Below are 27,286 nucleotides of genomic sequence, written 5' to 3'. Positions count from 1 at the left end.
TGTTGGCTTCATAGAACGTGTTTGGTATTGTCCCTTCCTTCTCAATTTTTTGGAAGAGTTTGTGAAGGATAGGCACTGATTCGCCTCTGAATGTTTGGTAGAATTCATTTGTAAATCCATCAGGTCCTGGGCTTTTGTTTTGGGGGAGGTTTTTGATTACCATTTCAATTTCGCTGCTTGTAATTGGTCTGTTTAGGTGTTCTATTTCTTCTTTATCTAGCTTTGGGTGATTGTAGAGTTATATGAATTTGTCCATCTCCTCTAGATTGTTGAACTTGTTTCCATATAACTGTTCATAGTAGTTACTGATTATTCTTTTGATTTCTGCTGTGTCCGTTGTGATTTCTCCTCTTTCATTTATGATCCTGTTTATTTGTGCTTTCTCCCTTTTTTCCTTTGTGAGCCTGGCTAGGGGTTTGTCTATTTTATTGATTTTTTCCGAAGAACCAGCTCTTGGTTTCATTGATCTTTTGGACTGTTTTTTTAGTTTCAATTTCATTTATTTCTGCTTTGGTTTTTATTATTTTTATTCTTCTACTGCTTTGAGGGGTTTTTTTGTTGTTCTGTTTCTAGATCTTTGAGCTTTGAGATTAGGTTGTTTCTTTGAGTTCTTTCTTGTTTCTTGATGTGAGCCTCTATTGCTATATATTTTCCTCTTATTACTGCTTTTGCTGCATCCCATACATTTAGGAAATTGGTGTCCTCATTGTCATTCAATTCAAAGAATTTTTTAATTTCTTCTTTGATCTCCTCGTTAGTCCAGTGGTCTTCCAGTAGTGTGGTTTTCAATCTCCATGAGGTAGGAGAGTTCCTTGCCTTCTTTTTATGGTTTATTTCTAGTTTGATGCCTTCATGGTCAGAAAAGATGGTTGGTATGATTTCAGTCTTGGTGTATCTCTTGATGTTTGTCTTGTGCCCCAGTATGTGATTGATCCTGGAGAATGATCCGTGTGTGCTTAAGAAAAATGTGTACTCTGTTTTTTTCGGGTTTAGTGTTCTATAGATGTCTGTTAAGCCCAAGCACTCTAGGTCCTTATTTAGAGCTTTAGTGTCTTTACTTATTTTTTGTCTTGTTGATCTATCCATTGTTGATAGTGGTGTGTTGAAGTCTCCCACTACGTGTGTGTTTTCTCTGATGTCTGTTTTCAGAGATGACAACAGTTGTGTGATATATTTTGGTGCTCCTTCATTTGGTGAATATATGTTAATGAGTGTTATTTCTTCTTGAAGTATTGTCCCCTTGATCATAATGTAGTGACCGTTGGGGTCTCTTTTTATCTTTTTGAGTTTGAAATCTGTTTTATCTGATATAAGTATAGCTGTTCCTGCTTTCTTTTTTGGTCCATTTGCTTGTAGGATTGTTTTCCATCCTTTTACTTTGAGTCTATTTTTATCTTTTGTAGCTAAATATGTTTCCTGGAGACAGCAAAAGGTTGGGTTTTGTTTCTTAATCCAGCCTGTGACTCTGTGTCTTTTTATTGAAGAGTTTAGTCCATTTACATTCAGAGTTAATATTGATATGTTAGCATCTGTATTTGCCATTGTGTTTGTCTTTCCTTTGATTTTATTTATTCTTTTAATAACTTTTTTTTTGGCCTTCTTTCGTTGTTATTCGTCCCTCTGAGGTTCTGGCTTTAGGATTCCTTGTAGTATTTTTTGGAGTGGGGGTTTAGTCATAATGAAATTCCAGAGTTTCTGTTTGTCTGGGAAGGTCCTTATTCTTTCTTCATAGAGGAAGGAGAGCTTTGCGGAATAGAGTATTCTTGGTTGGCATCTGTTTTCTTGGAGTCTGTTGACTATGTCCCTCCACTCTCTCCTTCCCCGTAGCGTTTCTTCGGAAAAGTCTGATGTCAGCCTGATTGGTTTTCCTTTGAATGTTATCTGTTTCTTCTCTCTTGTCAGCTTCATGATTTTTTCCTTGTCCTGGATTCTTGGGAGCTTTACTATTATGTGTCTTGCTGTATTTTTCCTTTCGTCATGGAAGTTTGGTGTTCTTCTTGCTTCTTGTATATCAATTTTCAGCTCCTTCTTCATGTTTGGGAAGTTCTCTTCAATTATCTCCTTAAATATTTTCTCTATTCCTACAGCTCTCTCCTCTCCTTCTGGTATTCCTATAACTCTTATATTTCCTTTCCTCATGGAGTCAGATAGTTCCCAAAGTCTTTCTTCGGTCTTTTTCCTTTGTAATTCTCTTTCCTTTTCTGTTTTGGTTCTTTTAATTTCTTTTTTAAGGGGATTATTTTATTGAAGGACTGGTGGCTTAATTACCAGGATATTGTCTATGATGGAAGTTTAGGATTCCTTGTGAAATCTCCATGTCTCCTCTCTCATGGAAGAATCCAGTGTGTTAAAAGATTCACCCACATAATTAAATGTGTTTAATTTGGAAATTTTCTTAAAAGTAGATTATATCTATAAAACCCCTAGACAAGGAATCACCCAAATCATTGTATTTTATTAGCTGTATTTTTCAGCATCTGAGGGAAGGCAGTAGGAAGCTAGCATTTGGCAACCTTCTCTCAGTTAAGTATCTTATTTCATTTAATTACTCTCTTGACTGTTATTTCCATTTTTTCCAAATAGTACTAGTTCTGCCTAGCTCTCCAGGATTGAAACTTTTCTTCAACAACACCCCTGCCTTGGCTGGGTTCAGACAGTTTACCCAACTGTCATCTGCACCTGAAACTTCCTTAAAGCAATGCCGCTCTGCCTTTGTGAATGATCCAGACACCTGGGTGTTAGTGTCACCACCTGCCTTAGGTGAACAGCACTCTGTATTAATACCGATGGGCCACAGAAAGAAGCAATGGGTACAATGTATTGAGCATCCACTCTGTGTAGAATAGGACATTAGTTAAATTCCCACAAAAAGATTCACAGTAATCCTCTGAGGTAGCAATGATTTTGACTCATAGTCTCATGACAAGAAAATGACAGGGTCAGGATTTTAGTCTAAGCCAGGTCTGACTTTGCATTATAACATGCTTTATCTCTGCCTCGACCTCCAGAAATACCAACATCTGCCAGAATTACCTGCCTGGTATTCTCCTTTGGACACTGTCTTGGACTGGAAGTTCTCCCTGACCCCTTTCCCAGGGTCCATGCTGACTTAGGTTTCCCCTCCTCCCCAGCCTGTATTGCTCAAGTCCCTGGGTTGGAATATTCTCAACTTAGTTACTAGTGCGACATCATCAGCATAGATGTTTGAAGGAGACAGCATACCTGAGTTCAGATCCCAACTCTGGGAGTCTCCTGATTGAAGTCTCACTCTCCTTTTGTTGAATAGCGATAAAATTCTCTTCGCACCCTATGCTTCTGCTTCTCTGAGTTTATCAAGGCAGACCTTAGGCCCAGTGGCACCACCTCAAGGTTTATATTTCTCAAACGACCATTTACATTGTATACAAGGTGGAGGCACTCTTTAGAACTGTGCAACTCTGCTTCCAAGTTGGTCCTGCAGAAATTTCTTCCTATGAGGAGCCGCCATCAAGCAGATGCTCCCTTTTCCTTTCTTTTTGTTTGCAGAGTTGTGATGAGTCCCATTAGAAAACTTCTGTTTTTTACTTTCAGCTGGAAGAGGTTCTATGGCAGATGGAATCTTTTTATAATCCCTCTTGCCACCCCCAGCTTCTTTCTACTGCCACCCTCCAATTCCTCACATTTTCCAGCCAAAAAATGCCTACGATAAAACTTGTCTAAGATCAAGACCAGATCAGGAGTGAAACTGAATCTGAATATTGACATCAGGGTGAAGGAAACAATCTCCTGAGAGGAAACACTTTCCAAAAGTAAAGCAGGGATGATACTCAAGAAGGAAAAGTGAATTCAAGGACAGGTACCAAGAGGAGTATATATCACATGTGTGTTTTGTTTTTGCTTGTCATGTGCTCTCAGTTGCCTTCCTCTGAAAATCAGACTAGCCTTAGTCCCAAGAGTGAGGGAGCAGAAAGCTGCTCTGAGCTGTGTTTACGAGCAGGCAGTCCAAGTCCTCACATTTGTGGCCCAGTCATAGGCAGCTGTCCCTGACCAGATGTACCCCACACAAAAAGAACCAGCTCTCAGCTCAGAGCTTTGATGAATTATTCATGGACCCCGGAGCCATCCACTGTTAGGAAAACCCTCATCTTCTTTGAATCCTAAAAGCTAAGGACTTCTTTCCTCTTATCTCCCCCTCCCCCTTCATTTATTCAGTAACTATTCCAGGGCCAGACAACCTCTGTCACAAGGACCCTGAAAGCAGGCTAGCTGCACTTAAGTCTCTGCCCTGCAATTCATTCTGTATAATGCTGAACAAAATACCTTTCCCTCTTTGAGGTTTTATCATCTGAAAAGTGGAGATGATTCCCCTCAGAGTTATTAGGAATCTTGCATATGTTGCACAGGTAAGGCTAGGAAAGTGTATAGTGACAGGTGAGCAAATGAACTGTAGCTGCTAGTTTCATTGTTTTCCCTATAATGGTTGAAGTGATGAATTGTTGAAGTGTTGAATTGGTTGAAGTGATGGTTGTATATCTGTAGGTAAAGATGAGCAGGGCATGATTTTAAGTATCTGGTGTTTTTAGAGAACTTTACAGTGTCCAAAACACTATGTAGTCTCCTTTGAATATGAAGAAACAAAGTCAGGCTGGCTGGGCTGCTAGCACTGCTGCTCTCATTGCAGAAGTAAGAAAGCTCAGGTTTCAAAGCCCTAAGTGACAATGCAGAAAGCAGTCTTGTGGGTTTAAAATCCAAGACTTAAAACTCCGTTCTGGGGCTGTCTGCTTAACTCCTTCTCATTTGCCCTAACCCCTTTTCACAGACCTGTTTGCCAAGGTTTCCTGTAACTAACAAAATCGCCAATAAGAAGGACAAACAAGAAGTTTGTAAATCGCTGAGAATTGCCTATCTGGACAGTAAAGTGCTGTGTATATATTTGTATTCATCTCTGAGGGATAAAGTCACAAGATAATGTAATTCATCTTAGATGAGCCAACAAACTGGTGTGAACTAGCGCTCAGGTCACCAGAACCCCATTTGTAACTCTGGAAGATTTTGAAATAAAGCCAGAACCTCCTCCATACCCTCTCTATTATTTCAGCTTTTTCCTTTCTTGAACTTGCTGGAAGGAATTTCATCGTTGTCACATGTCTTAACTCTGTGGAATGAAGACCTCCCCGAGTTCCAGAAAACTGTTCTTTATCTCTTCCCACCTATCTCTACTAAAATTATGGATGAGTTGCTCCCCCGCACCTTAAATATTTAGTAAATATTTAAATTTCGATTAATCCTTGAGTTTTCTGAGTAACTCAGTAGTGGAATTTAAGTCCTGGGTCAAACAATACCCACAGGAATGCTTTGGGGATATATTCAGCATCCATTGGAGGAGTGCTTTTGGGGGGGTCTTCAAACAGCTCCTTTCTCACTGGAGAGAATGATGGGTGTCTTAAAAGACGCATTGTTCCAGCTGGATTTCTGACAGCAGGAAGGGGTGCGAGTGAGCCAGGTGGTCAATTCAGAGGCCTCTGGTGATCTTGGGCCTTTCCCCGTGATGCAAAGAGCGGGAGACCCGGGGAGAAGCCAGGATGTAGGGTGGGGAGAAAAGAATCCTTTCGCAGATCCTCACCCTTCTCTCTTCTCAGTCCTTGGGAGGACATTTTCCTCTTGAGCATTTTGGTTTTTCTAATTGAGTTCAGACCTCTTAACTCCTCTGAGGGACCCTTGTTGGAAACTTAGAGCAAATGTGGGAGGTAATATGCAGCTTCTCCCCAGTCTGACAGAGGTCCCTCTTGGAGCAAAGAACAGAGTGGAGACTGGCCCAGGCCCCAGCCCAGAGGCGGAGGCTGCTGTCTGAACCACCCACCCTTTTTTCCACTGAGACAATGAGGAAAATAAACATCCAGACCAGATTCCAGCCAGATCTGAAATCCTCATGCCGTTAAGAAAAAAAAATGTTATTTTAACTGACCTTGGAATATCAGGCCTTCCTCCTCAATCTTTGTTTTCTGTTGTTTTTTGTCTACATCTGGAGCTGATCACCCCAAGAGTAGACCCTGGGTTGGGACGTGAACTCCATAAAATCCCATAGACACTTTGCACCATTCTGGAAAGGTTGCTGCCCTGCCCTCTAGGGAAGTGAGACCCTCTGGAGGAGGAAAAGGAGATAGGGAGAAGCCGGACCCTCTTCTCTTTGCTCTAAGTGTGGATCCTTCCTGCTGTCCCTCTCATACCAGACACGCCCCCTCACTAAACCAGTCAGCCGGCCAGCATGGAGTGAGTCTCGCGTTACCTGCCAAATTCAGACTGTTAAAAATGAGAACTTCCCATCCCAGCTCCTCAACACCAGAAGCTTTGGATGGTTCCCAAACACCTCATAGATGCCTCCCCCCACCTTTTTTTTTGTTTGTTTTTCTGGAGAGCTTCTGATATGTCTAGTAAAGAATTGGTCCCATAACAGATTCCAAAGTCCTGCCTAATTTTTAGCAAGAGATAGAATTAGGACTTTGTATTATGATAAGGTCAGCTCTGGCCTCTGAAGATTTTGATTACGATTAAACATCCTATGATAGGACCCCTACGTAGGTCTCTGAACTTGACAAAACCAGTAGTCATGGTCATATCTCTTAGGATCTGAATTAGCAGCCAAAGTGCTAGATTTTTAATTTCAGCTGTATTACTGATTCAGTATGTAGATAGACCTCAATCTCCTCAACAGTAAACAAGGAGTTTGGGGACCAAAATAGTGCTTTTCAAACTTTTTTTTTCTTTTGCAGGGGGCGAGGCATCATTTGTTAACCAAATCTTACAGGGAACACATTATGTGAAACCCGTGAGGAAGCTGCTTTGCATTTTGCAGGGGAGAGTCAAGTGCTGCAAGCTGGAGTAGCGCCCCATGGCTTGCCCCTCCTTCTCTCCCAAGGTGGCCTAGGGAGACTGAGACTCAGAGTTAAAATATTGGTCTTCAGCAGATAATCCAAGACAGGGGCCCCCAGACCAGTACCTTGCTATGAAAACTTCCTCAATCCGGAGTAACTGAGTAGCATCCAAAGAAGTAAATAACATAAGGCAGTTTTTATAAAACTAATTGTGGTCATATTTTAACTTTGCTTTATTCAGTCTCTTTGTTATGGGTGTGCATGTTTATTAAAGTGTGCGTGTGCGTGTATGTGTGTGTTGGTGTACATGAAAGGACAGTCATAGTAAATAAGATTTCCATAGCTGTTTGTCAGTTTTTGAAAATGTGCAAATGAATAAGTAGTTGGTGTTTTAACTCATCCATAAAATGGAAATGTGTGGGAAGCAGTCGTCTGGAGATTATGCTGTTGTCAGGACCACCTGCTCCGTAGACTCTATGTCTGCACTCCTGCCAGAGCCCTTCAAGTTCAGGCTCACCCTGCACCCCAGCCCAAAGTAGTTCCTCTCCGGTCCTTTGTCCCTTTGACTCCCTTATCTTGTGTGTGAGCTTAGTGCAGCTAAGTTCAGTGGGATTTGGCCAGCTTTTTCTGTTCTTAAGTCATTTCCCTGTTAACCTGCCTGTTGTCTCAAATTCTACCTAGGACTGGACCTTGTCCTGATTATATTTAGCTCCTTCTCAGAGACCAGGCTTACCCAAACCTTCCACCCACTGGTTGGAGCCACCTGCCCAGCAGCAGACTTCTGTGTTGCCAGTGGTCTATCTGCCTGAATTTCTGGAGAAAATCTACTTCTGCTTTCCCCAGACATGCTTCCTCCACCTCTTGGACTCTTCTGCCCACATTTCCAGCCAATGCTGTTTTGCTTCTGTGTCCACTCATTCAGCACACTAGGTACCTGTTTTTTTCAGGTCTGTTTGAGGAACAATTGCCAGAGATGAGCATGCGCCGTGAACCCACTCTCAATGAACTCATGAGCCTTGTCATGTTCTCCAGTTCATGTTCTCATCCCACACTACCCTTAGATTTCTTCTTAGTGACTCCCTGCTTCCTCTGTGTCGTTATAAGTCCCAGATCCCTCACTTTTCACAAAGATTTACCTGCTTCTAACTGAACCATGCTTGACTATGTGCCAAGGTATATCTAGCAGATCAAAAACTTGAGGTAAGCTCGTGTGAAAAGCAATTTTTTTTAAATACCTGGATTTAATATTAATATCAAGTCCACATCTAGCAGTGGTATAAATGAAAGTCTTAATCAACTTAGGATAAAACTGGTTAATAACAGGATTTTCTGTTAATTCCAATTTTTGTGTTGCTTTTTTTTTTTTGCATGAATGAAAATATGTCACATATTTATTTATCCCATCTCTATGGTGGTATAACTGACAAAATATATTTAAAGTGTTCATCATGGTGATTTTACATATGCATACATCATGAAGTGACTACAACAATTAGATTAATTAACACTTCCATCGCCTCAAAAAAAAGTAGCCATCTAATAAAATTTCTTTGTAAATAGTTTTAAAAATTAAAACTCATTTCCAAATATTGTCATTTTGAGAAATTTACTGTTGAGGGTGGGAAGAAGAAGTTTCATAAGCATTCTATCTTTAGTCACAGGATATAGATCTAAAATCCTGTACATTGAAGCAACAGTATAAAGTACAGTGAAAGACAAACCAGAAAAATGAAGACAAATACAAAGTGGATGCCTGATGTACTCACAGGGATAAAGAAACAGCATATGCCAGCCAACGACCTAAACCTTATTATACGTGTACATCATTTATCATTAGCTTTTCTTCCCTGCCTCTTTTGTGGATGAGGTTACTGAACAAAGCTTTTCACGGCTGGTGAATCATATTAGCTAAAACACTTAGCCAAGACAAAGAAGGGGATTGATTTCATAGAATGAGTAAGTTCTAAAATATGAGATCTTGAGGGATGCGTAGAGAGTGTATAGTTCCAAACTCATCAAATGATGAGTATCCAGAGGTCAGGAGAGGGGAGCTAATTTGCTCAGGATCACACAGCTACCTAGCAATGCTAGAACTGAAGCCCCTCTTTCTTGACTTTAAGCTAGTGTTCCTGATCATTTGGACGATAATACCACCTTGCGTTTGGATAAGGCTATAGGATTTATAAAGCACTTCCCTGTCTACTGGTTAATAAGTCAAACTTAGTATAAAGAGCATGGGTTTTAGAATGATATAAATACATGAACCAGCAAAATTGATGAGTTCAATCGTACCATGGTCTTGGGTAAGTTAATTAACTTTTCTGAGCCTCAATTTCTGCATCAGTGAATTAATCACAAGATTTTTTTTTAAAGATTTATTTTAGGCATACAAGAACTGGGGCACAGGCCAGCAGTGTGGAGGGTGAGAAGATTCGCCAGAGTAGGGAACAGAACTGGGAGATTGACTGAAATACACTGCTGAGGGGAGCGAAGCAGGAGAGGTCTGCTGCGCCATGTGGGTCACCTCCCTGGCTGGGGATCGAACTCATGCTGCAGTGGCTGTGGGTAGCTTCATAGTGCTGTGTCTTAACCCCTTGCACCACCAGGGAGGCCCAATCACAAGATTATTGTAAAGAGTAAGCAAGAATCGTATTGCACAGTGTTTGGTGCATAATAGGCATACAATAAATACCTGTTGAATGTATGGCCAACTTCATGTTGCTAATTTGGCTATGATGTTCACAGTAAGCCTTTGAGTATAGGTACCATGTTATTGAGGTATCCAAACACAAAGGGGACTTTTTAATGTACTGCTACTACTAATAAAAGCAATATTTACATAGAGCTTGCAGTGTGAGAGGCAGCGGTCTATCTAAGCATTTCTCAAATCTTAATTTATATAATCCTCTGAGGTAGGTGCCTATTATTATTCCCATTTTACAATGAGGAATGCCTGGAGAGGGTTAGTAACTCTCTTTAGTTCATACAATGATAAATAAGGGCTCTGGGATTCAAGCCAACACTTAGTCTGGCCCCAGAATTCATGCTATTAACTATCAAGTTATACCCTGAAATTCTAGATTTAGTTCCTTCCCTCAGGCTATCATGATACCTGTACACAGGCTTCAGTACATTAGAAAAACCTGGGGAAGACTCGCTGCTATCTCTGTCTTTTGTAATGACCTTTTCTAATGCTGCCAGTATGGTTACTCTCTTTAAATTCCCTTAAAAGGGCAGCACACAGAGTTCCAGCACCTTTAATTTCAACCCAAGTCAGTTTTTCTCCATGAGCCTGAACCATAACTTCAGTTTTGTCTGAATTAGGGCAGATGGTTTCACATCCACTGGAGTCCACATAATTATAGCAGACTAAAATGCTAGCTGTGGGACTTGACCATCAGCGAATACCTTTCCCCTCAAATTCATCAGAGTGATGACCTCTCACCAAAGGTAACAAGGACATATTTCTCAGATGACTGGCAATCTGAGCAGTAAACGACTTTGGACTGAGGGACCAGAGCTGGATCTGTGGTGTATTTGCAGTGTGAATCTGAGCCTGCTATTTGTTCAAGCACTGTTTTAGATACCGGGTGTGATACTTTAGATTTTCTAAGCAGTTGTCAGAATGAGTTTACGTGTACAAGAAACTTTTGGATGTGAGACACCATGAAGGATAATGGAAGAGAGCAGAAGGTAAAGCCTCAGTGGGGATGCAGGTCTGACACCTGTGAAGGAGAGAAGGTAGGCAGAGGATTAGACTGCAATGCAGTTCTAAGACAGCTTCAGCCAAGTCAGTAGAATTGCTTGAGCCAAGGTCTACCATTAAAGGAGTCCTGTGTTTCGCAAGAACTGACCTGTACCAGCACTCCTGCCATTGTCACTGGATGGGCACAGCCCATGGGAGTCGAGGGGCTGAGAGCCAGCAGCTGGGGTTGTCAGTCCGTTTCTACCTGCATCAGATCTGAGAGGCATTTTTTTATGGCCATAACACTGAAGTGTCAATGACAAAATTACAAGAGTCATGCTCTTAAAGGAGCTTTTAGTCAAATGGGAAGAGACAGATCAAAAACAAAATGTTGAAATGGTAGCAATAAGGGCTTTAAAGAAAATAAGACAGAGTAATGTGATAAGGAGTAACTGAAAAGCCATTGAGATCAGACGATCAGGAAAGATGTCTATGGGCCTTGATGTCTTATTAATCATGTTTAAATACTTCTGATTCCACTGGCTATTTGGGTAGCACTTGTAATCTATAAATGTAGTATATGCTTCTCATCTACTCTCACATACGTCTCCATAATAGAATGCACTCTCAACTTGATGTGAAAAAGGCTTGGATTTCACTCCTGGCTTGGGCATTTCCTAAGAACTCTATAATTAAGTCGTTTTATTTCATTTCATGTGTTGTGTGAATTTGCAATGATCACTGCCTCGCCAGCTTTTCAGGGTGTTACAAATGTCAAAGTTGTTGAGAGAAGCCTACAAATAGAAAGTAATTTTTTTAATTCCTATTATAATAAGATAAAAAATACAATAATTAGAATCAGTTTTTTTAAAAAAATGCAAGATCTTTATACAAAAAATGATAAAGCATTGCTGAGATAAATTAAAGAAGATCCAATAAATTGAGAGATCTATCTTGTGATGAAATAGAACATTTATATTGTTATATGTGAATTCTCCCCAAATTGACCAATAGATTAAGTGTAATCCCAGAAGGGTTTTTTCCTTTTATTAATTGATATCAAAGGAAATTAAAAAGGATTATATAACATATGGAAATGTTAGTATTTCATGAAGGGAAAATATTATAACTTCTGACCTTTTTTAATCACAGTGTTGGATTTTTCAGAGAACTTCAGGGAATCGTGTTAGATCATTAGATGAAAGGGCTTCTCATTTTCCACATTAGAAAAGTATAATCAGAGTTTATAATGTTTGTAGTTTCTCCAGTTAGATGTATTACTAGATAAAATACTGAATGGAGAAACAAGAGACTGCCACTCGGTCACTGGTAACAAAACCTATTGCCAAAGGCAACATGCCCCATTGATGGCTTGTTTTTAAAGATCACTCAAGGTTTTAACCACAAAAGTAGACCTCTTTTCTTTTTCAGGGTTTTTTTCTTTCTTATTGTATTAAAATACATAACATCAAGTGTACGGCCTTAACCATTTCTCAGTATACAGTTCAGTGGTAGGAACATACTCACCCTGCTCCCACCCCAGAATCTCGAAACTTGTGATTCTTCTTAATTATTTCAAAGGCTAAGTTTGGGATTCATTGGCCTTGGTTTCAGCTTACTTCCATCTCCTTCATGATGAACTAAATAAATTAGAGGCTAATATTTTGAAAGAGAATTGATTATACTAACTGGAATGAGAACACCTAGTCCAGGAGTTGGCAGACTTTTTCTGTAAAGGGTGAGATGGTAAATATTTTAGGCTTTACCATCCATATGTTCTCTGTAACAAGTGGTCAGCTTTGCTGTTGTAGTTTAGAAGCAGTTGTAAATAATATGTACATGAATAGGCCTAGCCATATTCCAATAAAAACAGGCAATGAGCTAGATTTGATTTATGGCCCGCAATTGTCAAACCTCTGTTCTAGTATAATATTTCTTGGTGGGTCTGCATACATATAGGGTCTTAGTGTGTTGGCCCTCTTAGGCTGTTTAAAAGACAATGCTCCCATTTGGACCCCAGTGGGAAAAACCTAGACTTGCTGAAATATCAAGACACAGAGCTGGAAGGAAAGTTAAGGAAGTTACAGAAATGAAGCCAGGTGAATGTTGGAGGCAGTTGCTGAAAAGGGCTGTTGGCTAGAAGTTGGGTTCTACCAGGTTCTCTGCCTCTGTAGTCCTTTCCTCACCACACAAAGGCCAATTGACTCTGCCCGCATCCTCTGGGACCAGTGCTGGATCTGATCAACTCTAAAGATCTGTGAGCACAAAGTTTAAGATCCTCTCCCACATCAGGTTACCTCTCACAACACTAATTTCTGTTTATGGAGCATTAATGTGCCCAGATTATAACATTTCATTACTTCCCAGGACAGCCCTACACACAGCTGTCTTACAAATTTTTCAAATTAGAACTCAGATACAATCCTTAGGTTTCACAGCAAGTAAGCTAAGATGCAGATTTCAAAATCCACATTCCTTTCCCTATACCATACTCGCTCCTCTGAAGTCAAAGTTCTACTTCAGTTAATTCTGCAGATCTTATAATCCCTTAGAAAATAGCACTTTTAAAATCCCAGCCTGCCTATCCAGTTTCAGGTATTGTTCTTGTGATTTATTGCACTGCTAATGATTCTTGATAAGCTGTCACCATTGTGATGTCTAAAACACCAGTTGTTTCTTAGTGAAAGTGAGTGAAAGAAAGAGGGGAAATTTAACGTGTTATAAAGTTGGTTAGCTTAAAAACACAGTGCCATGTTTTTTATATTTTTGTGGAACGGTCACAAAGGTCAAATGCATCAATGACATGCGAGCTTATGGTGCCCACTAGATGGACTGATTCCTCTGAGAATACTAATGGTTCTCCAGAGTTCCATGGGGGAAGGGAGAAGCACAGCCCTGAATAAAGATGTGTTCTTTCCGACTGCAGTCTCTGCTCTTAGACCAAAGACAAGGTCCACTCATTTGCTTATATTCCTAGTGTAGTCCCCACAGTAAGCACTTGTGACCCTAAGCAAATGACAAGAGTGCTTCATTCCAAATATTAATTAACTCTTTAGGGGGACTACCAACTCACCCAAGCACCACACAAATGAGCAAGAGGAAGGCTATCACCACTGAGGAGTGCAAGATATGCCCGATAAAGTGAAAACAAAGCTTATAATTGGATCTCTCTAAAATGAACAGGACACAATGCATAACTGAGTACAGACTGGCTGTCCAGAAATAGAAACACATACGACCCAGAAGTGCTCACTAAGTGACAGGACCTTCTCAGTTTACAGATGGATACTGGAGCTATTCATTCATACTCACCCAAAGAGGAAAGATTCTGACAAAACTTACTGCCATGTGTGTTTATTGAACACCTTCTTGTCATAATCTGGACATTGACAAGGCACAGAACATCAGACAAATAGCAATGGTCTAGATCCTGACTTCTAACAGCTCACAGTCTAATTTTGTATGACAGATTTGTGAATCTGCAACATAAAAAATTCACAAAATGAAGTAATATGAAAAGTTTAGGGAAAGGCAGGAATAATTTATGAAAGGCATGGCATTTGCTTTGGGCCTTAGTTTCCCGTCTCTATGATGAAGTACCACAGAGCAAAGAAAGTTACGTAAGATGTGTGATCAGAGACCGTGACATGCTCTAAGCTACAGCTGCCCTTTTGCCCATGCCCTTCACAGAATTGATTTCTGCTAAAGTATACCAAGAGATCATATGCATCAGGGTCAGAATGTTCTGACTTAACTCTCAAAGCTATGGGATGGTATTCTTTCTCAGCTCCTTCCTCAGAAAGTGGGGGGGGAGGGGGGGTGTTGGGAGCGGGGAGTGCAGCCCCTGCAAGGTCTCTTGGGGTCTCATGTTACCTTCTGTCTCTGCCTCCCCTGTTTTGTTCCTCTGCTTCACATTTTTTTGTAAACACTAAGAGATTTACATTTTTAAACTTGGGGATTATTTATACTAGATTTTGGTAGTTTGAGCCAGCAAATATTTACTGACCATGCAAATGTGAGTAACATTATAAACTCATAACAAAATAACAGTCCCACCAGCCAGCACCCTGGTGATCCTGACTTGATTGCTCCCCCACCACCACCGCCACACACACACAATATAGAAAATGCATCTTAATTCGCATTGATATATTTTTCTTTCCGGGCAGTGAAAGGACCTCTGGACTAGGAGATCTGAATTCTAACCTGCCTTGTGGCTTTGACAAATAATCTCACTTTCTGGGCCAGTTTCTCCAACTGTAACTGAGAGATTTGTGGGGTGGGGTGGTGAGGGGGTGAGGGGTGTAGGGGTGGGAAGGAGGTGAGACTAGCAATGATAAATGAGATTAGTCTCTGAGGTCCCTTCCAATTGCCCTATTGTATGAGTCTTTTTCTAACGTGGAGCCATATTTTTGGCCCTAAAATGACTTGCTCTTCTATTAAAGAAATATGCCAGTGGATGTTGAGGATTGTTTCTCCTTAAATTATTTGAGGCATGTAATTGTGAGTACCAGAGACCTGGAGCTATTGATCCACTCTTGCCCTTGGCACCTGTCTTTGTTTTTAGAGTCCTCCACCCATCTGATCTTGTTCAGTTACCTTTTTCACTGCAACCACTCACCCCATAGAATCCTGTACTATTCTGTTTTCGAAATTCTGTATCAATCATCTTCTCCCCAGTAGAACTCTTAGAATTTTACCATTATTCTGCTCTTGGAATGCATGATGGAATGAACAGTGGCAAGCCATGACCATCTATTGAGTGTTTCTATTTACTGTACACATATTTCATCTCTTCACATCCTCAAAAGAACCCTGTAAGATAGGTGTTGTGTTTAGCGTTTGACACCTGTGCTGGAAAACAAGATACAGAGAGATTAAAAGTGTTGCCCAAAACTCTGTGGTAAAATCGTTTCAGGGCTTGCCTATCTATGTTTCTCTTTTTGTGTGTGTGGGTAGATTTTGACCTTTTTTTTCTTTTTATTAAACTTTCTAATTTTCTTACATGGTGTTCACTTTCTATACAGCATTTGATTTCTCCCCTCAGGTGTAGTCCCCGTAAATCTCCCACCACCACAGCACCCAGGAGTCCTCACCATAGTCCTTTTTGCTCTTCGCTCCCCTGTTCTGACACCTCTCCCTCCACCTCCCCTGCTGTATGACTTAGATCTTTCTGTAGCCCATTGTTCCTTTCCAGCAGGCCATAGACAGATGATGTGAAGGGCCAGTGAGAACATGGTTTCCAATTTATAAGTTTGATGATACAAAGAAAGACTTTTGGAAGAATTTGTTCTTTTATTTGGATTTCAGCGCTTGCCCTTGATTTTTTAGTAATTACTGACCCTTGTACCTCTGCCGTGGATTGAGAACAGAGGTTGTTAAAAACCAAACCAGTGGCTCGTTCTCTAACTCTGTATGTAAATATGACTCCTTAGGTCTTAGGTGGAGCAGCTTTCTTTTCTTGAGTTTCCCGAAGATGATCTAACCTAAATTTTTCCTATTATAAATAGAGAAAATGAGGCCCAGGAAGATAAACAGCATGCTCGAGATCACTCAGCCAGTTGGCTGCAGAGCTAGGCGTAGACCCTCATTCTGTAATTTGACTCTGCCATCTATCAGGCTGATACCATGTAGCTCATAGAGATCTTGTGGCAACTCTTCCCTTAAATGGGTGAAAAGAATTAGCTTTGAAAACAATTAAATCTGTTTTGGATCTAAATCCTGCCACTTTCTACCTGTGTGACCCCAAGCTCATATCTCTGAATTTCAGTTTCTTCACCTAAAAAAAAACCAAAAAGGTAATAATATCCCCACATCACAGGGTGGACTAGAGTCACATAGTTAGTAAATGACAGCTGGGATTATTATAGTCAGTATTCATAGTTGTGACTGAAACAGTGACAATTACCTTCTAGGAATCTACTATAACTTCAAAAATAAGTCATACTTCTAGGCCAGTATCAAGGTGTCAGCCAGGTCCCCGTGTACTCAAGGAATAGGAGCAGTGAGTATGACAGCATTACTAGGTTAAATGCTTTTTATGAATGATCTTCATTCCTAACAGCCGCCCTACTAAGTGTTGATTTTCCCTGTTGAGCAAATGAGGATCACAGAGGTTTCTGTAACCTATAGCAAGGCTGCAGAGCCAGGCTTTGGATCCAGCCTGAGCTCCAGCATGAGCTTCAGTCTACCCTTTTATGGGTCCTGAGACCCACCGAGGCTTGTCAGGTTGCAGTTTGGGGGTGAGGGAGAGAATGATAAAGATATAAAGGGCATTGAGATAAAGGAATCGGTCATTATTTGGCCAGTCATCTTTTCCAGAAACACCCGCCAACCCCTTTCCTGCTCCTGTTATCACTACCATGTTGATGGCTGGGCTGGGCTCCTCTGCTGAAATCCTTCAGACCTTTCCTGTTCTAGAGTTTTGCAAGAAGGTGGGAGGAGTGTTTATATGTTGGGCAAGCTTCCCAGGGGTGATTGTGGAAAGGAAGGGGAGTGATTTTGTAGAGCCCTAAAAAGAAGCCAGGAAGGAGAGGAAAAAATAAAACCCTGCTTAAAAGAAACAAATTGACTCAAGCATTTTTTGGCATTATCTTTAGTCTAGACTTGAAGATAGAATCCCAGGCCAAGAGTCTGGAAGCATCCATTTTCTCCTTGCTGTATAACTGACCTTCCTAATGACTCAAGAGACTTAGTAGAACAACAGCCTTACAGCCAACACCAAAAACAGCCCAGCCACACATTGTTGAATGTTTTCCTTTACCTTTACTATTCTTTCCTTCCCTCAAGAGATACCCAGGCAATAAAAACAAACCCTATTAATGTTTTTTGGGTGTGTGTGTGTCTGTGTGTGTGTGTGTGTGTGGATTTGTTTTCACACTCTTATCTCATTCACCTGTGACAACAGTCTGGTGAAGTATATGGGCGGGCCAAGGATTAGCCTCCCAGCTTAATGGACATGGAACTAGGGCTCAGAGACCCACCTGTGACTGCACAGCGACTTAATGGCAGAACTGGATGGACCCCCAGACTCTCCCTGCCATCCAGTGTATCAGGTCCACTGTCTGAGGGGGACTTCAACCTCCTTGGATCTGTTGACCCCAAACTGTGTTCTTGCCATTTGTCTTGCTAGAATTCTTATTGTCTGGTTGTGATGATGAGGTAAGGGGCTGAATAATGGGGTTGAAGGGAACTGAAGGTGGGAAAGGGAAGGTGTTTCTCATTCTGGTGTATTTTAATAAGGACTTAGTAGTTAGCCAGTGGTCAGTTTTATCTTCAGAGAGGATATAAAGACTAAAAGGTCAGGTGTATTTGGCTCTAGTAATCTCTTGCATATACTTAACACTTTGTACTTTGCAAAGGCTCTTTTTGTACTTGTGCTCTGTGTGTGTGTGTGTGTATTTTACACTCACTAGCATGTAGCACCCGTTTAAAGTGTACACGTTGTTTTTAAATATATTCATGGGATTGTGCCACCATCACCACATTTTAATTTTAGAAATTTTTAATCACCCAAGAAAGAAACTTCATATCCATTTGCAATCACTTCCCTTCCCCATCCTCACCCCAACCCTAGGCAATCATTAATCTACTTTCTGTCTTTGTATATTGTTGAATTCTATATATTTTCCCATATTATGATAATTGAATGTCCCTTTCACTCAGCATAATTTTTTCAGGATTCATAATGTCATAATATATAAATACTTTATTCTTTTTTTAAGATTTATTTATGCATACAAGAGCTGGAGTACAGGCCAGAGGTGTGGGGGGTGAAACAGAGACAGAGTGGGGAACAGAACAGGCAGAATGACTGAAATACACTGCTGAGGGGAGCAGCGGGCGAGGCAGGAGAGGTCTGCTGCGCCATGTGGGTAGCTCCCTGGCCGGGGATCGAACCTGTGCTACAGTAGCTATGGATAGCTTCATAGGTTGCGTCTTAACCCCTTGTGCCACCAGGGAGGTCCTACTTTATTCTCTTTAATGCTGAATAACATTCCATGGTATGGATTTATCACATTTTGCTTATTTATTGATCAGCTTATAAGCATTTGAGTTGGTTTTGCTTTTGACTATTATGAATAAAGCTGCTGTGGACATTTGATTACAAATTTTTGTGTGGAAACAGGTTTTCGTTTCTCCTGGGTGTGTACCTAAGAGTAGACTTGCTATGTCACACGGTAACTCGATGTTCAACTTGTTGAAGGAACCGTCAAAGTGTGTATGTGTTTATAAATTCACTAAGCTCTATGTCCCATAAGATGAAATTCACCCATTTAAAGCACACAATTCGGTGGTTTAGGTATAGTGAGTACTGTGTAACCATCACTACAATCTAATTTTAGAAAATTTTCACCTCCCCAGAAAGAAACATACTCGTAGCAGTCACTCCATCTCTGCGCCACTCCCTCCCCCCAGGCAACCACTAGCCTACTTTCTGTCTTTATGGATTTGCCTATTCTAGAAATTTCACATAAATTGTACCATCTGTAGCCCTTTATCACTGCATACTTTCACTTAGCATAGTACTTTAAAGATCCATCCATGTTGTAGCATTGTGTCATTATTTCATTCATTTCTGTGGCTAATATTCCTTGTCATCATGTAGCATTCTCCTTGTGTGTTCCGTGTCTCTGTTTTCTCTTCTTGTAAGGACATCGCTCATTGGATTAGGCCCCACCTTAATCCAGTATGACTACATCTCAACTAATTACATCTGCAGAGCTCCTGTTTTTAATAAGGTCACAGTCTGAGGTTTAAGTTAGATATGAGTTGGGGGGGGCAGGGGGCACACTTCTCAACTCATTACAGGCACCATGGAATAATCACAAAATTCAGGTAGAAATCTTTCATATATATACACATATATGTATTTATTACATCATTCTTCTTATGTGTACAATGTATGATTTTCCCGGGAAATTCCCACCACCATTTCACCCGTGCACCATCCCCATGGTCCCTTGTGCTCTTCCCTCCTGTGCTGATCCTTCTCCCTCCTTCTCCCCTACAGAATGTCTCTGATCTAGAGTTGCCCGTTGGTTTTGCTTTTTACTTTATTGTAGTTGCTTTATTTTCCTGATCCCTTGTTTGGTTCCCAGGTAGAAATCTTTTAAAGTTGCAAGCATAAGTGGGATTTTGGCAAGATTTAGTGACAAAACAGCTTTGAAAGAATTTTTCTGGAACTGACTGCAGACCATAATGGAGCCAAATGGTTTCACAGACATGACTTTAAGTTAGTCAAATGAAATTCCAGGTGTCTGTGTACCCAAAGCATCCTAACCCAGACTTCATCATATTAACAGACCTTGAAAACGTCTCCAATTTTGTCCACAAAAAAAGCGTATTTGGTTTTTTGTGCTGGGGAAATTCTTTTATTTATTTAGCAAATACTATATTGACTACCCACTATGTGCTAGTACTGTTCTAGGCAGAAATGACTAGAATACAGAAGTGACTAGAATACACTTTGAATACTTATAACATGCATTTCATCCTTATAACCACCCTATGTCAATTTGTCAATAAGGAAGCTGAGACTCAGATGGGAGAAGTAACTACTCCATGTGCAGATGTCACAGATTTGACTCACAGTCTGGTCTGGAGGCAGAGGGCCTCAGAGTGAGGACAGGTCCACTTGTTTATACAGACCCAAGCCAAGCATTCAACATAGGAACGTGAAGGATGCGTTGGGTGATGAGGCAGGATAAGTAGGTTGAGACAAAATCTTTTCTTGTCACACTGAGGGATCTGAACTTTATTCTGAAAGCACTGAAGAGTGTTACTGAGGTAGTATGACTTACTATGCGATATAATCTGTTTAATCCATGCATAATTACTGAGTTGTGTCATATACATTGTAGATTTAAAACTTATAAAAGAGACAGAATCTCTATACTCCCTCAGTTTACAGTATGGAGTGTTGAGGGAGGTTGGCATGTTTCTGAAATTCTGTTTGAAGCACTGAGAAGTATAGGTAAGAAACAAGTTAGAAATAACCGAGAAAATGGTTTTAAAGAGACAGAAAGCTTCAAAGGGCATCTTGAAGATGACAGGGAGCCACTGAAGAATTTTTTTTTTTAAAGATTTATTTATTTATTTATTTATACAAGCACTGGGTACAGTCAGAAGCACGGGAGGGTGAGAGAATTCACCAGAGCCAGAGCGGGGAGCAGAGCAGGCAGAAGGACCGAAGTACACTGCTGAGGGGAGCAGCGGGCGGCAGGAGAGGTCTGCGCACCATGTGGGACCCTCCTCTGGTGGCCGGGGAGCAGCCGGGGATCGAACCGGTGCTGCAGAGGCTGCGGGCAGCTTCGCAACCCAGCGCTCAACCGCTGCGCCACCAGGGAGGCCTGCCACTGAAGAATTTTAAACAGGGCTGTGACATAATATCATGACATGGTTTTGGGAATTAGGAAACAGGAGAGAGTCATAGATCATTCCTAGGTTTCTGTCTTTGAGAATTGGCTAGATGGTGCTATTGATGTACTTCACTGACATAAGAGGCACAGGCTGAGGACGAGTACCATTCAGATTGTTGAGCTTAGCCTGCATCTGAATGGAGATGTCCAGCAGGTGGAGGGAAATACAACAGGGAGCCCAGAAAAGGGCACCAGAGGTTAAGATTCGAGAATTGTCATCACAGAGGTGGAAACTAAAGGAAAGATACTGGAGCTTATCCCAGGAGATTCTTCTGAGTTGGAGGGAAGCTATGGCAAATGGCAGGGTCTGGGGTGGAACCCTGAAGAAGCCCCCGTTAAAGCAGTGAGCAGAGGAGGAGAAGTCCAGAAAGACCACAGAGATATAGAATCACACCAGTGGTTTCTCTTTGCACCTTCCCTGTGTATTCTCAAGTAGCAACTTATATGCACTCCTGGCGCCACGGCCACTCCATCCCCTAGCACAAGCCCTCTTCCCTCTGCCATTAGAGAGTTCATCTTGCAAATCTAATGGAGTAATGAAGCCATCGATTCTGTTAACAAACATCCAGTTCACTACAAGACCCGTAATGGGAATTCATTTTGGAGGTCAATACAACTGTCAATGGGACGGTTCGTCCCTGGAGGCCAGTGGCTTTTTATCTGCTCTATACAGGCCCAAGTTGTCCTGCTTAGCATCAGAAAATACTGGAGAGTAATTAATTCTGCAGAGTATTAATGAGCTAGTGATCCTGCCTAGGGCCATGAGAAGGGCACAGCCTGAAATAGGTCAGACGACGGAGTGGAAAGAGAACGAACTTTCCCTTCTGAAATGACTTGAATAACCCTAAAAAGCCACCATCACCCCCACTAAAACATTATCCCTCTACTACTGATCATATCACCAGAGATTAATCTTTACACCTTTTTTTCTTTTGAATAAGAAGTTTCACTACTGGAATTATTGTACTAAATGAATATTTTTGCTTTTTCTGTAAGCACAGACAAGAACTTCGTATGTACTTGGTCTTTATAGAGAGGTGCTGGGACTACAGAGGTAATGACATTCGTTTCTACTCTTAGAAACCCTTGGACTAGGCAAGGAAGCATAAACCGTGTGCTATGGGCACCCAGAAGAATGGCCAAGCCTAGGAAGGTTTCAGAGACAATATGACACCCATGTAGGGTGTTCAGGTTTGCTTATTTGTGCAGAGTAGACGTGAAATCCAGGCAGAAGAAACAACCTAAGGCAAAACAGAGAATCATAAAAGGGGCTGGTGTGTTCAGGGATTGTTGATGCTTCCGTATGCCTTGGGTATGGGAGGAGCAAAGCAGGAAGTGGGTCAGACTGTGAAAGGCCTCGTATGTTTTGCTAAGGAATCTGGCTAAGCTTAGAGAACAAGCCACATGAATAAAGTCCTTGGCTTGGGGTCGAGCACACTAAACTATAATCTGTCTTTAATGCTTCACTTCCTTTCTAGTACAGCATAGCAGAGTTTAAGACCAGAGTTAAGAGGGGCGGAAGCAATAGACAGAGAGTGGTGGGTTCAGGAGTTGGGGAGTGGGGAATATGAACCTTACTGTCCTCAAAGGATTTCAAAGGGCAGGTGAAAGGAACTGAGGCCAATGGAGGACAGCTCCAAACATATCTGTGCTTTTATCATTATTGTAGTCAGGCATAGTCCAGTGTCCCAATTAATGAGTCTTTAGGAAACAAAACTTCTTTTAACCAGGCGAGCCCAGTCTCTGAGGGAGACAGTGGATACCCACCAGCAGGCACCATCAGAGAGAAGGGCTCAGCGCTCAGGAGGCTGGCCTTGCTTGAGGACCAGAGTCCACTGCTGGGGCATAGGCAGCCACACTTGCTGGAAGTGGGGAGACTCTGCTCAGGTGGTGATAGGGAATGGCCTCTGGGCAATGCCAGGAGCCATCAGAGGTTCCAAGCCAGGAGGCCTCAGCCCTCTTTTCCAGAAGGGCCGAGAAAAAGAGAATGCTCTGCTGAGTCATTGCCTCGGATCCTAATTATTTCTTCTTCCTCTCACCACCCACTTTGGGGTAGGGCCATCTTGCTTTCCTTTTTCATTCACAGAGTTTTTTCTCCTTCTCACAGATTCCCTGAGAAACCTCTCAGCCAGCCATGGCCCCCGCTCCTCTCCCGCCGAGCTCAGCAGCTCCAATCAGCACCTTCTCCGAGAACGAAAATCGTCTGCCCCCTCGCACTCCAGTCAGCCAACGTTGTTCACATTTGATCCCCCTGTGTCCAACCATGTGCAGCCCACCTTGTCCACCAGCGCGCCTCAGGAGTATCTCTACCTGCACCAGTGCATAAGCCGGAGAGCAGAAAATACAAGGTAGGAGACTGCTATAGGCAATTGTGGGTCGAATGGCCACTCACACGACCTAGTGCTTTTCAGTCTCTCTTTTTTGCTTAAAGAGCAGGAATTAAAAGATGTATCTTTAGGTGAACAAATACGTATGTGCTTTTTTTGCTTAGCTAATCTTCATATTTTATTGGTATCATCTATGGTGCTATACAGTGATAAGTGAATTCCAAAGAAAACTCTTCTTCATCAAAACTCTTCTTCAACTCAAATCATGCTATAAAAACTTTTTCCCTTTGTTTATTTGGGGGGGGAAGGAGTTAGGGGCAAGAGTTTCAGATTAAAATAAATAAAGTCAATTTACTTGTTGGCCATGAAAGTATAGCTATAAAACTGTAACATTATGAAATAAATCCTTACTTGACTTTTGCTCTACAGCTGCACTATTCCATCCAGAGCAATATCTGCATGTGGCTATTTAAGTGTGAATTAATTAAAATTAAATAAAGTTTAAAATTAAGTTCCGGGCCTCCCCGGTGGCGCAGCGGTTGAGCGCTGGGTTGCGAAGCTGCCCGCAGCCTCTGCAGCACCGGTTTGATCCCCGGCTGCTCCCCGGCCACCGGAGGGGGGTCCCACATGGCACGCAGACCTCTCCTGCCGCCCGCTGCTCCCCTCAGCAGTGTACTTCGGTCCTTCTGCCTGCTCTGCTCCCCGCTTTGGCTCTGGTGAATTCTCTCACCCTCCCGCGCTTCTGACTGTACCCAGTGCATGTATAAACAAAACAAACAAATAAATAAATAAATAAAACATGCCTCTATTAAAAAAATAAATAAATAAAAAAATAAAATTAAGTTCCTCAGTAGCACTAGCCACATTTCAAATGATCCGTAGTCACACGTAGCTAGTGGCTACCATACTGGAAAGCACCATAGAAGACATATCACTTGACAAAATGTTTTCATGCATAATCTCACTTGAGCCAATCAAATATATTGGAGATAGCCAGTACAGATTTATCTCAAGTTCATAGATGAAAAAACTGAGGCTTACAACTAATATATGACTGATGTAGGTCTAGAACTCAATTTCTTTTCATTTCTTTCTATACTCTATGCTAGTCTAGTCACTCTCACAAAACACTCAAATACCCATTTTCCTAAAGGAACCCACACAGGGTCCCAGTATGAATGGCTTTTCCTATGAAAAAAATTCTGTTAACATATTCAAGATGTTTTGTATATAATGAGAAATTGCTAGACACATGAAGAAACTAAAAGTTCACCCAAGTTGAAAGAACTCAAGTTTATAGAAACAAAACAAAATAAATCCATATTTTGTACCTAACATACAAAGATTTTTAAATTGCTTTACTATGTGGGAGAAATAGATAATGAGTGAAGAGATGATGAAATTTAGCAAAGAGATAAAATTCTGAAAAAAAAAATTTAGTAGTTCCATTTTCTCTATGGGGACAAATGCAGTTACACAAAGACTCTACAAAGCAAGTAAAAGGAGGCAGATACAGAGGTGAGAGAAGAAACTACACCGAGGTAACATTTCTATCTCTTATGGATTTTTCCTGAATATGGGCCCCACCACAGAGCAGCACAATGGTGCAGGGGGTTGAAACACCAATAGAAATTCATTTTTCTAGGTAGAGGAACTAGAAAGGGAGTCCTTGGGGATATTGAAAGGAGTGCAGTATCCCAGAATGGAGAAAGCTGGAGATGGGATTTCCTAATACTGGGGATAAAACCCCCAGAAACCTAAGGCCTACTTTGAGCTACACATATGTGGGACAGACCCAAACCAGCAAAGGCTTTGTGAACTAAATAATTGAAATTTGTGCTAATGCGCACAAGAGAAACAGAACGTGTAGGCTGAACCTAACCAGGTTGATTGCATGAAAAAAAAAAAACCAACAACATTCTCCTGAGAGTTATTACAGAACCCAGAGTCTACGCAACACTAAGGACATAATCCTAAATTTCTCCGCTTACAGAGAACTAGAAAAATGTAACCAATTCTCAAGGAAAAGCACAGATGCTAGCTCTAATACAACCCAGATGTTGGAATTATCAGACACAGATTTAAAAGTCTATACTTTAACAATAATAAAAGAAAGCACACTTGAAATTAGTGGAAAGAGGGGGGAAATTCTCTTATCAACCTAGAAGTCTATATCCTGCAAAATTATCTTTCAGGAATGAATACAAAATTAAAACATTCTTAGTGAAAGAAAAATAAGAGAATTGAGGCAGCTATCCTGCCTGACTGTGACTATGCAGGTATAACTCTTTTTCTATTTTACCTAATAAACTTGTCCTTTCAAAATATAAAAACAAAAATAAGAGAATTTCCAAGAGATCTAATTTGAAGGGATGATATGGAAGTTCTTTAGACTAAAGCAAGATAGTAAGATTTTCAGGAATGAAGGAAGAGCAACAAAAATAGTAAATATCTCCATAATTGTGAGATGCTATTTCTCCCCAAGTTCTTAAAAATATATGTGAGTGTTGAAAGCCAATATTAAACCTTGACTGATAGGGCATTGACCTGGCTTTATTTTTCTTCAGTCTGAAGAGCTTTCTTTTTTTTTATTAAGATTTATTTATTTATACAAGAGCGGGGGTACAGGCCAAAGGTGCAGGCGGGTGAGAGAATTCACCAGAGACAGAGTGGGGAGCAGAACAGGCAGATGGACCAAAGCAGTGGGGGAGACAGGAGAGTTCTGCTGCGCCATGTAGGTATCTCCCTGGCCGGCTGGGAAACGAACCCGTGCTGCAGAGGCTGCGGACAGCTTCACAGTGCGGCACTCAACCCGCTGTGCCACTGGGGAGGCCCTGAAGAGCTTTCTTTACCATTCTTACCATGTGCGTTCCCTCATGACAAGTTTTCCCAATGCTTATTTATCTAACAATATTTCAACTTCACCTTCAGTTTTTTTTGCTTTTAATCTTGTTACTTTTCCAAATTTATTTCCGTTACTTAACACATCATCCACAAAATGCCTTGCGGAAAGGAATCTTATGTTCCCCTGTAGGGTAAGCAAGAATACATATTCATCTGATTATAGATTCTGGTTCTGAAATTAATAATGCCTTATACTTCCTTTCACAAATTTATAATTTTTTTTACCCAAATATATAACTGTTTGATCTACTCCACTTTCACTTTCAGTTTTGAACAGTATAAAGGAATGGAATATCCCAGAATGGAGAAAGCTGGAAATGGGATTTCCTAATTCTGGGAATAAAGCCCCCAGAAATCTAAGGCCTACCTTGAGCTACACATTTTTTTGTTGGGTATAAAATTCTGAAATGATGACTTTATTTTTTTGTTAGAATTTTAAAGGATGCCATTTTAGGATCTTCTGACCCCCATTGTTTCTGATGAGAGGTTATTTTTGTTACCATTCTTCTACACATAATGTATCTTTCTTCCTGTGGTTTGGTTTTTTTCTCTTTTTGAAAAAAACTGGTATACTACATGCATAAAATTTACCATCTTAACCCCTTTTAAATACACAGTTCAGTAGTGTGAAGTACTTTCACATGCAACCAATCGCAAAACTCTTTTTGCCTTGCAAAACTCAACTTTCCACCCATTAAACACCATATTTCCTCTTACCACTAACCCCTGAAAACCTCTTTTCCACTAGATATAAATTTGACTTCTCTAAGTAACTTAGATGTGGAATCACACAGTACTTGTCTTATTGTGACTAGCTTGTTTCACTTAGCATCATGTCCTCATGACTCATCCATATTATCAAATATATCAGGATCTCTTTCCTTTTTAAGGCTGAATAATATCTCATTGTATATATATAAAAGTATATACCACAATTTTGTATTTATCCATCAGTAGACATTTTGCTTATTTCTACCTTTTGGCTGTTATTAATAATGCAGCTATCAACATGAGTGAACAAATACTCATCTTTGTACAACTTTGTGTTCACTTATTTGGGGTTATATACGCAGAGGTAGAATTGCTAGATTATTTGGT

At 40.9% G+C, this 27,286-nt stretch overlaps 1 protein-coding gene across 1 annotated transcript in view; it reads left to right on the top strand.

The window, feature by feature from the left end:
• The window catches only part of GAB2 (GRB2 associated binding protein 2), a 170,374-nt gene that overhangs the window by 120,262 nt on the left and 22,826 nt on the right, over positions 1-27,286 (top strand). Inside the window, exon 3 of the mRNA XM_037523042.2 lies at positions 23,065-23,305. Within this exon, the coding sequence (XP_037378939.2) occupies positions 23,065-23,305 (241 nt within the window). The remainder of the gene's footprint in view (positions 1-23,064; positions 23,306-27,286) is intronic.

This window comes from Talpa occidentalis, unplaced genomic scaffold (genome assembly GCF_014898055.3).
Source record: "Talpa occidentalis isolate TD23 unplaced genomic scaffold, MPIMG_talOcc4v2.1 talOcc4.3, whole genome shotgun sequence".
NCBI classification, from domain to species: domain Eukaryota; kingdom Metazoa; phylum Chordata; class Mammalia; order Eulipotyphla; family Talpidae; genus Talpa; species Talpa occidentalis.
The sequence above is the reverse complement of the archived record's forward strand: the minus strand, read 5'-3'. Positions and strand labels throughout refer to the sequence as shown.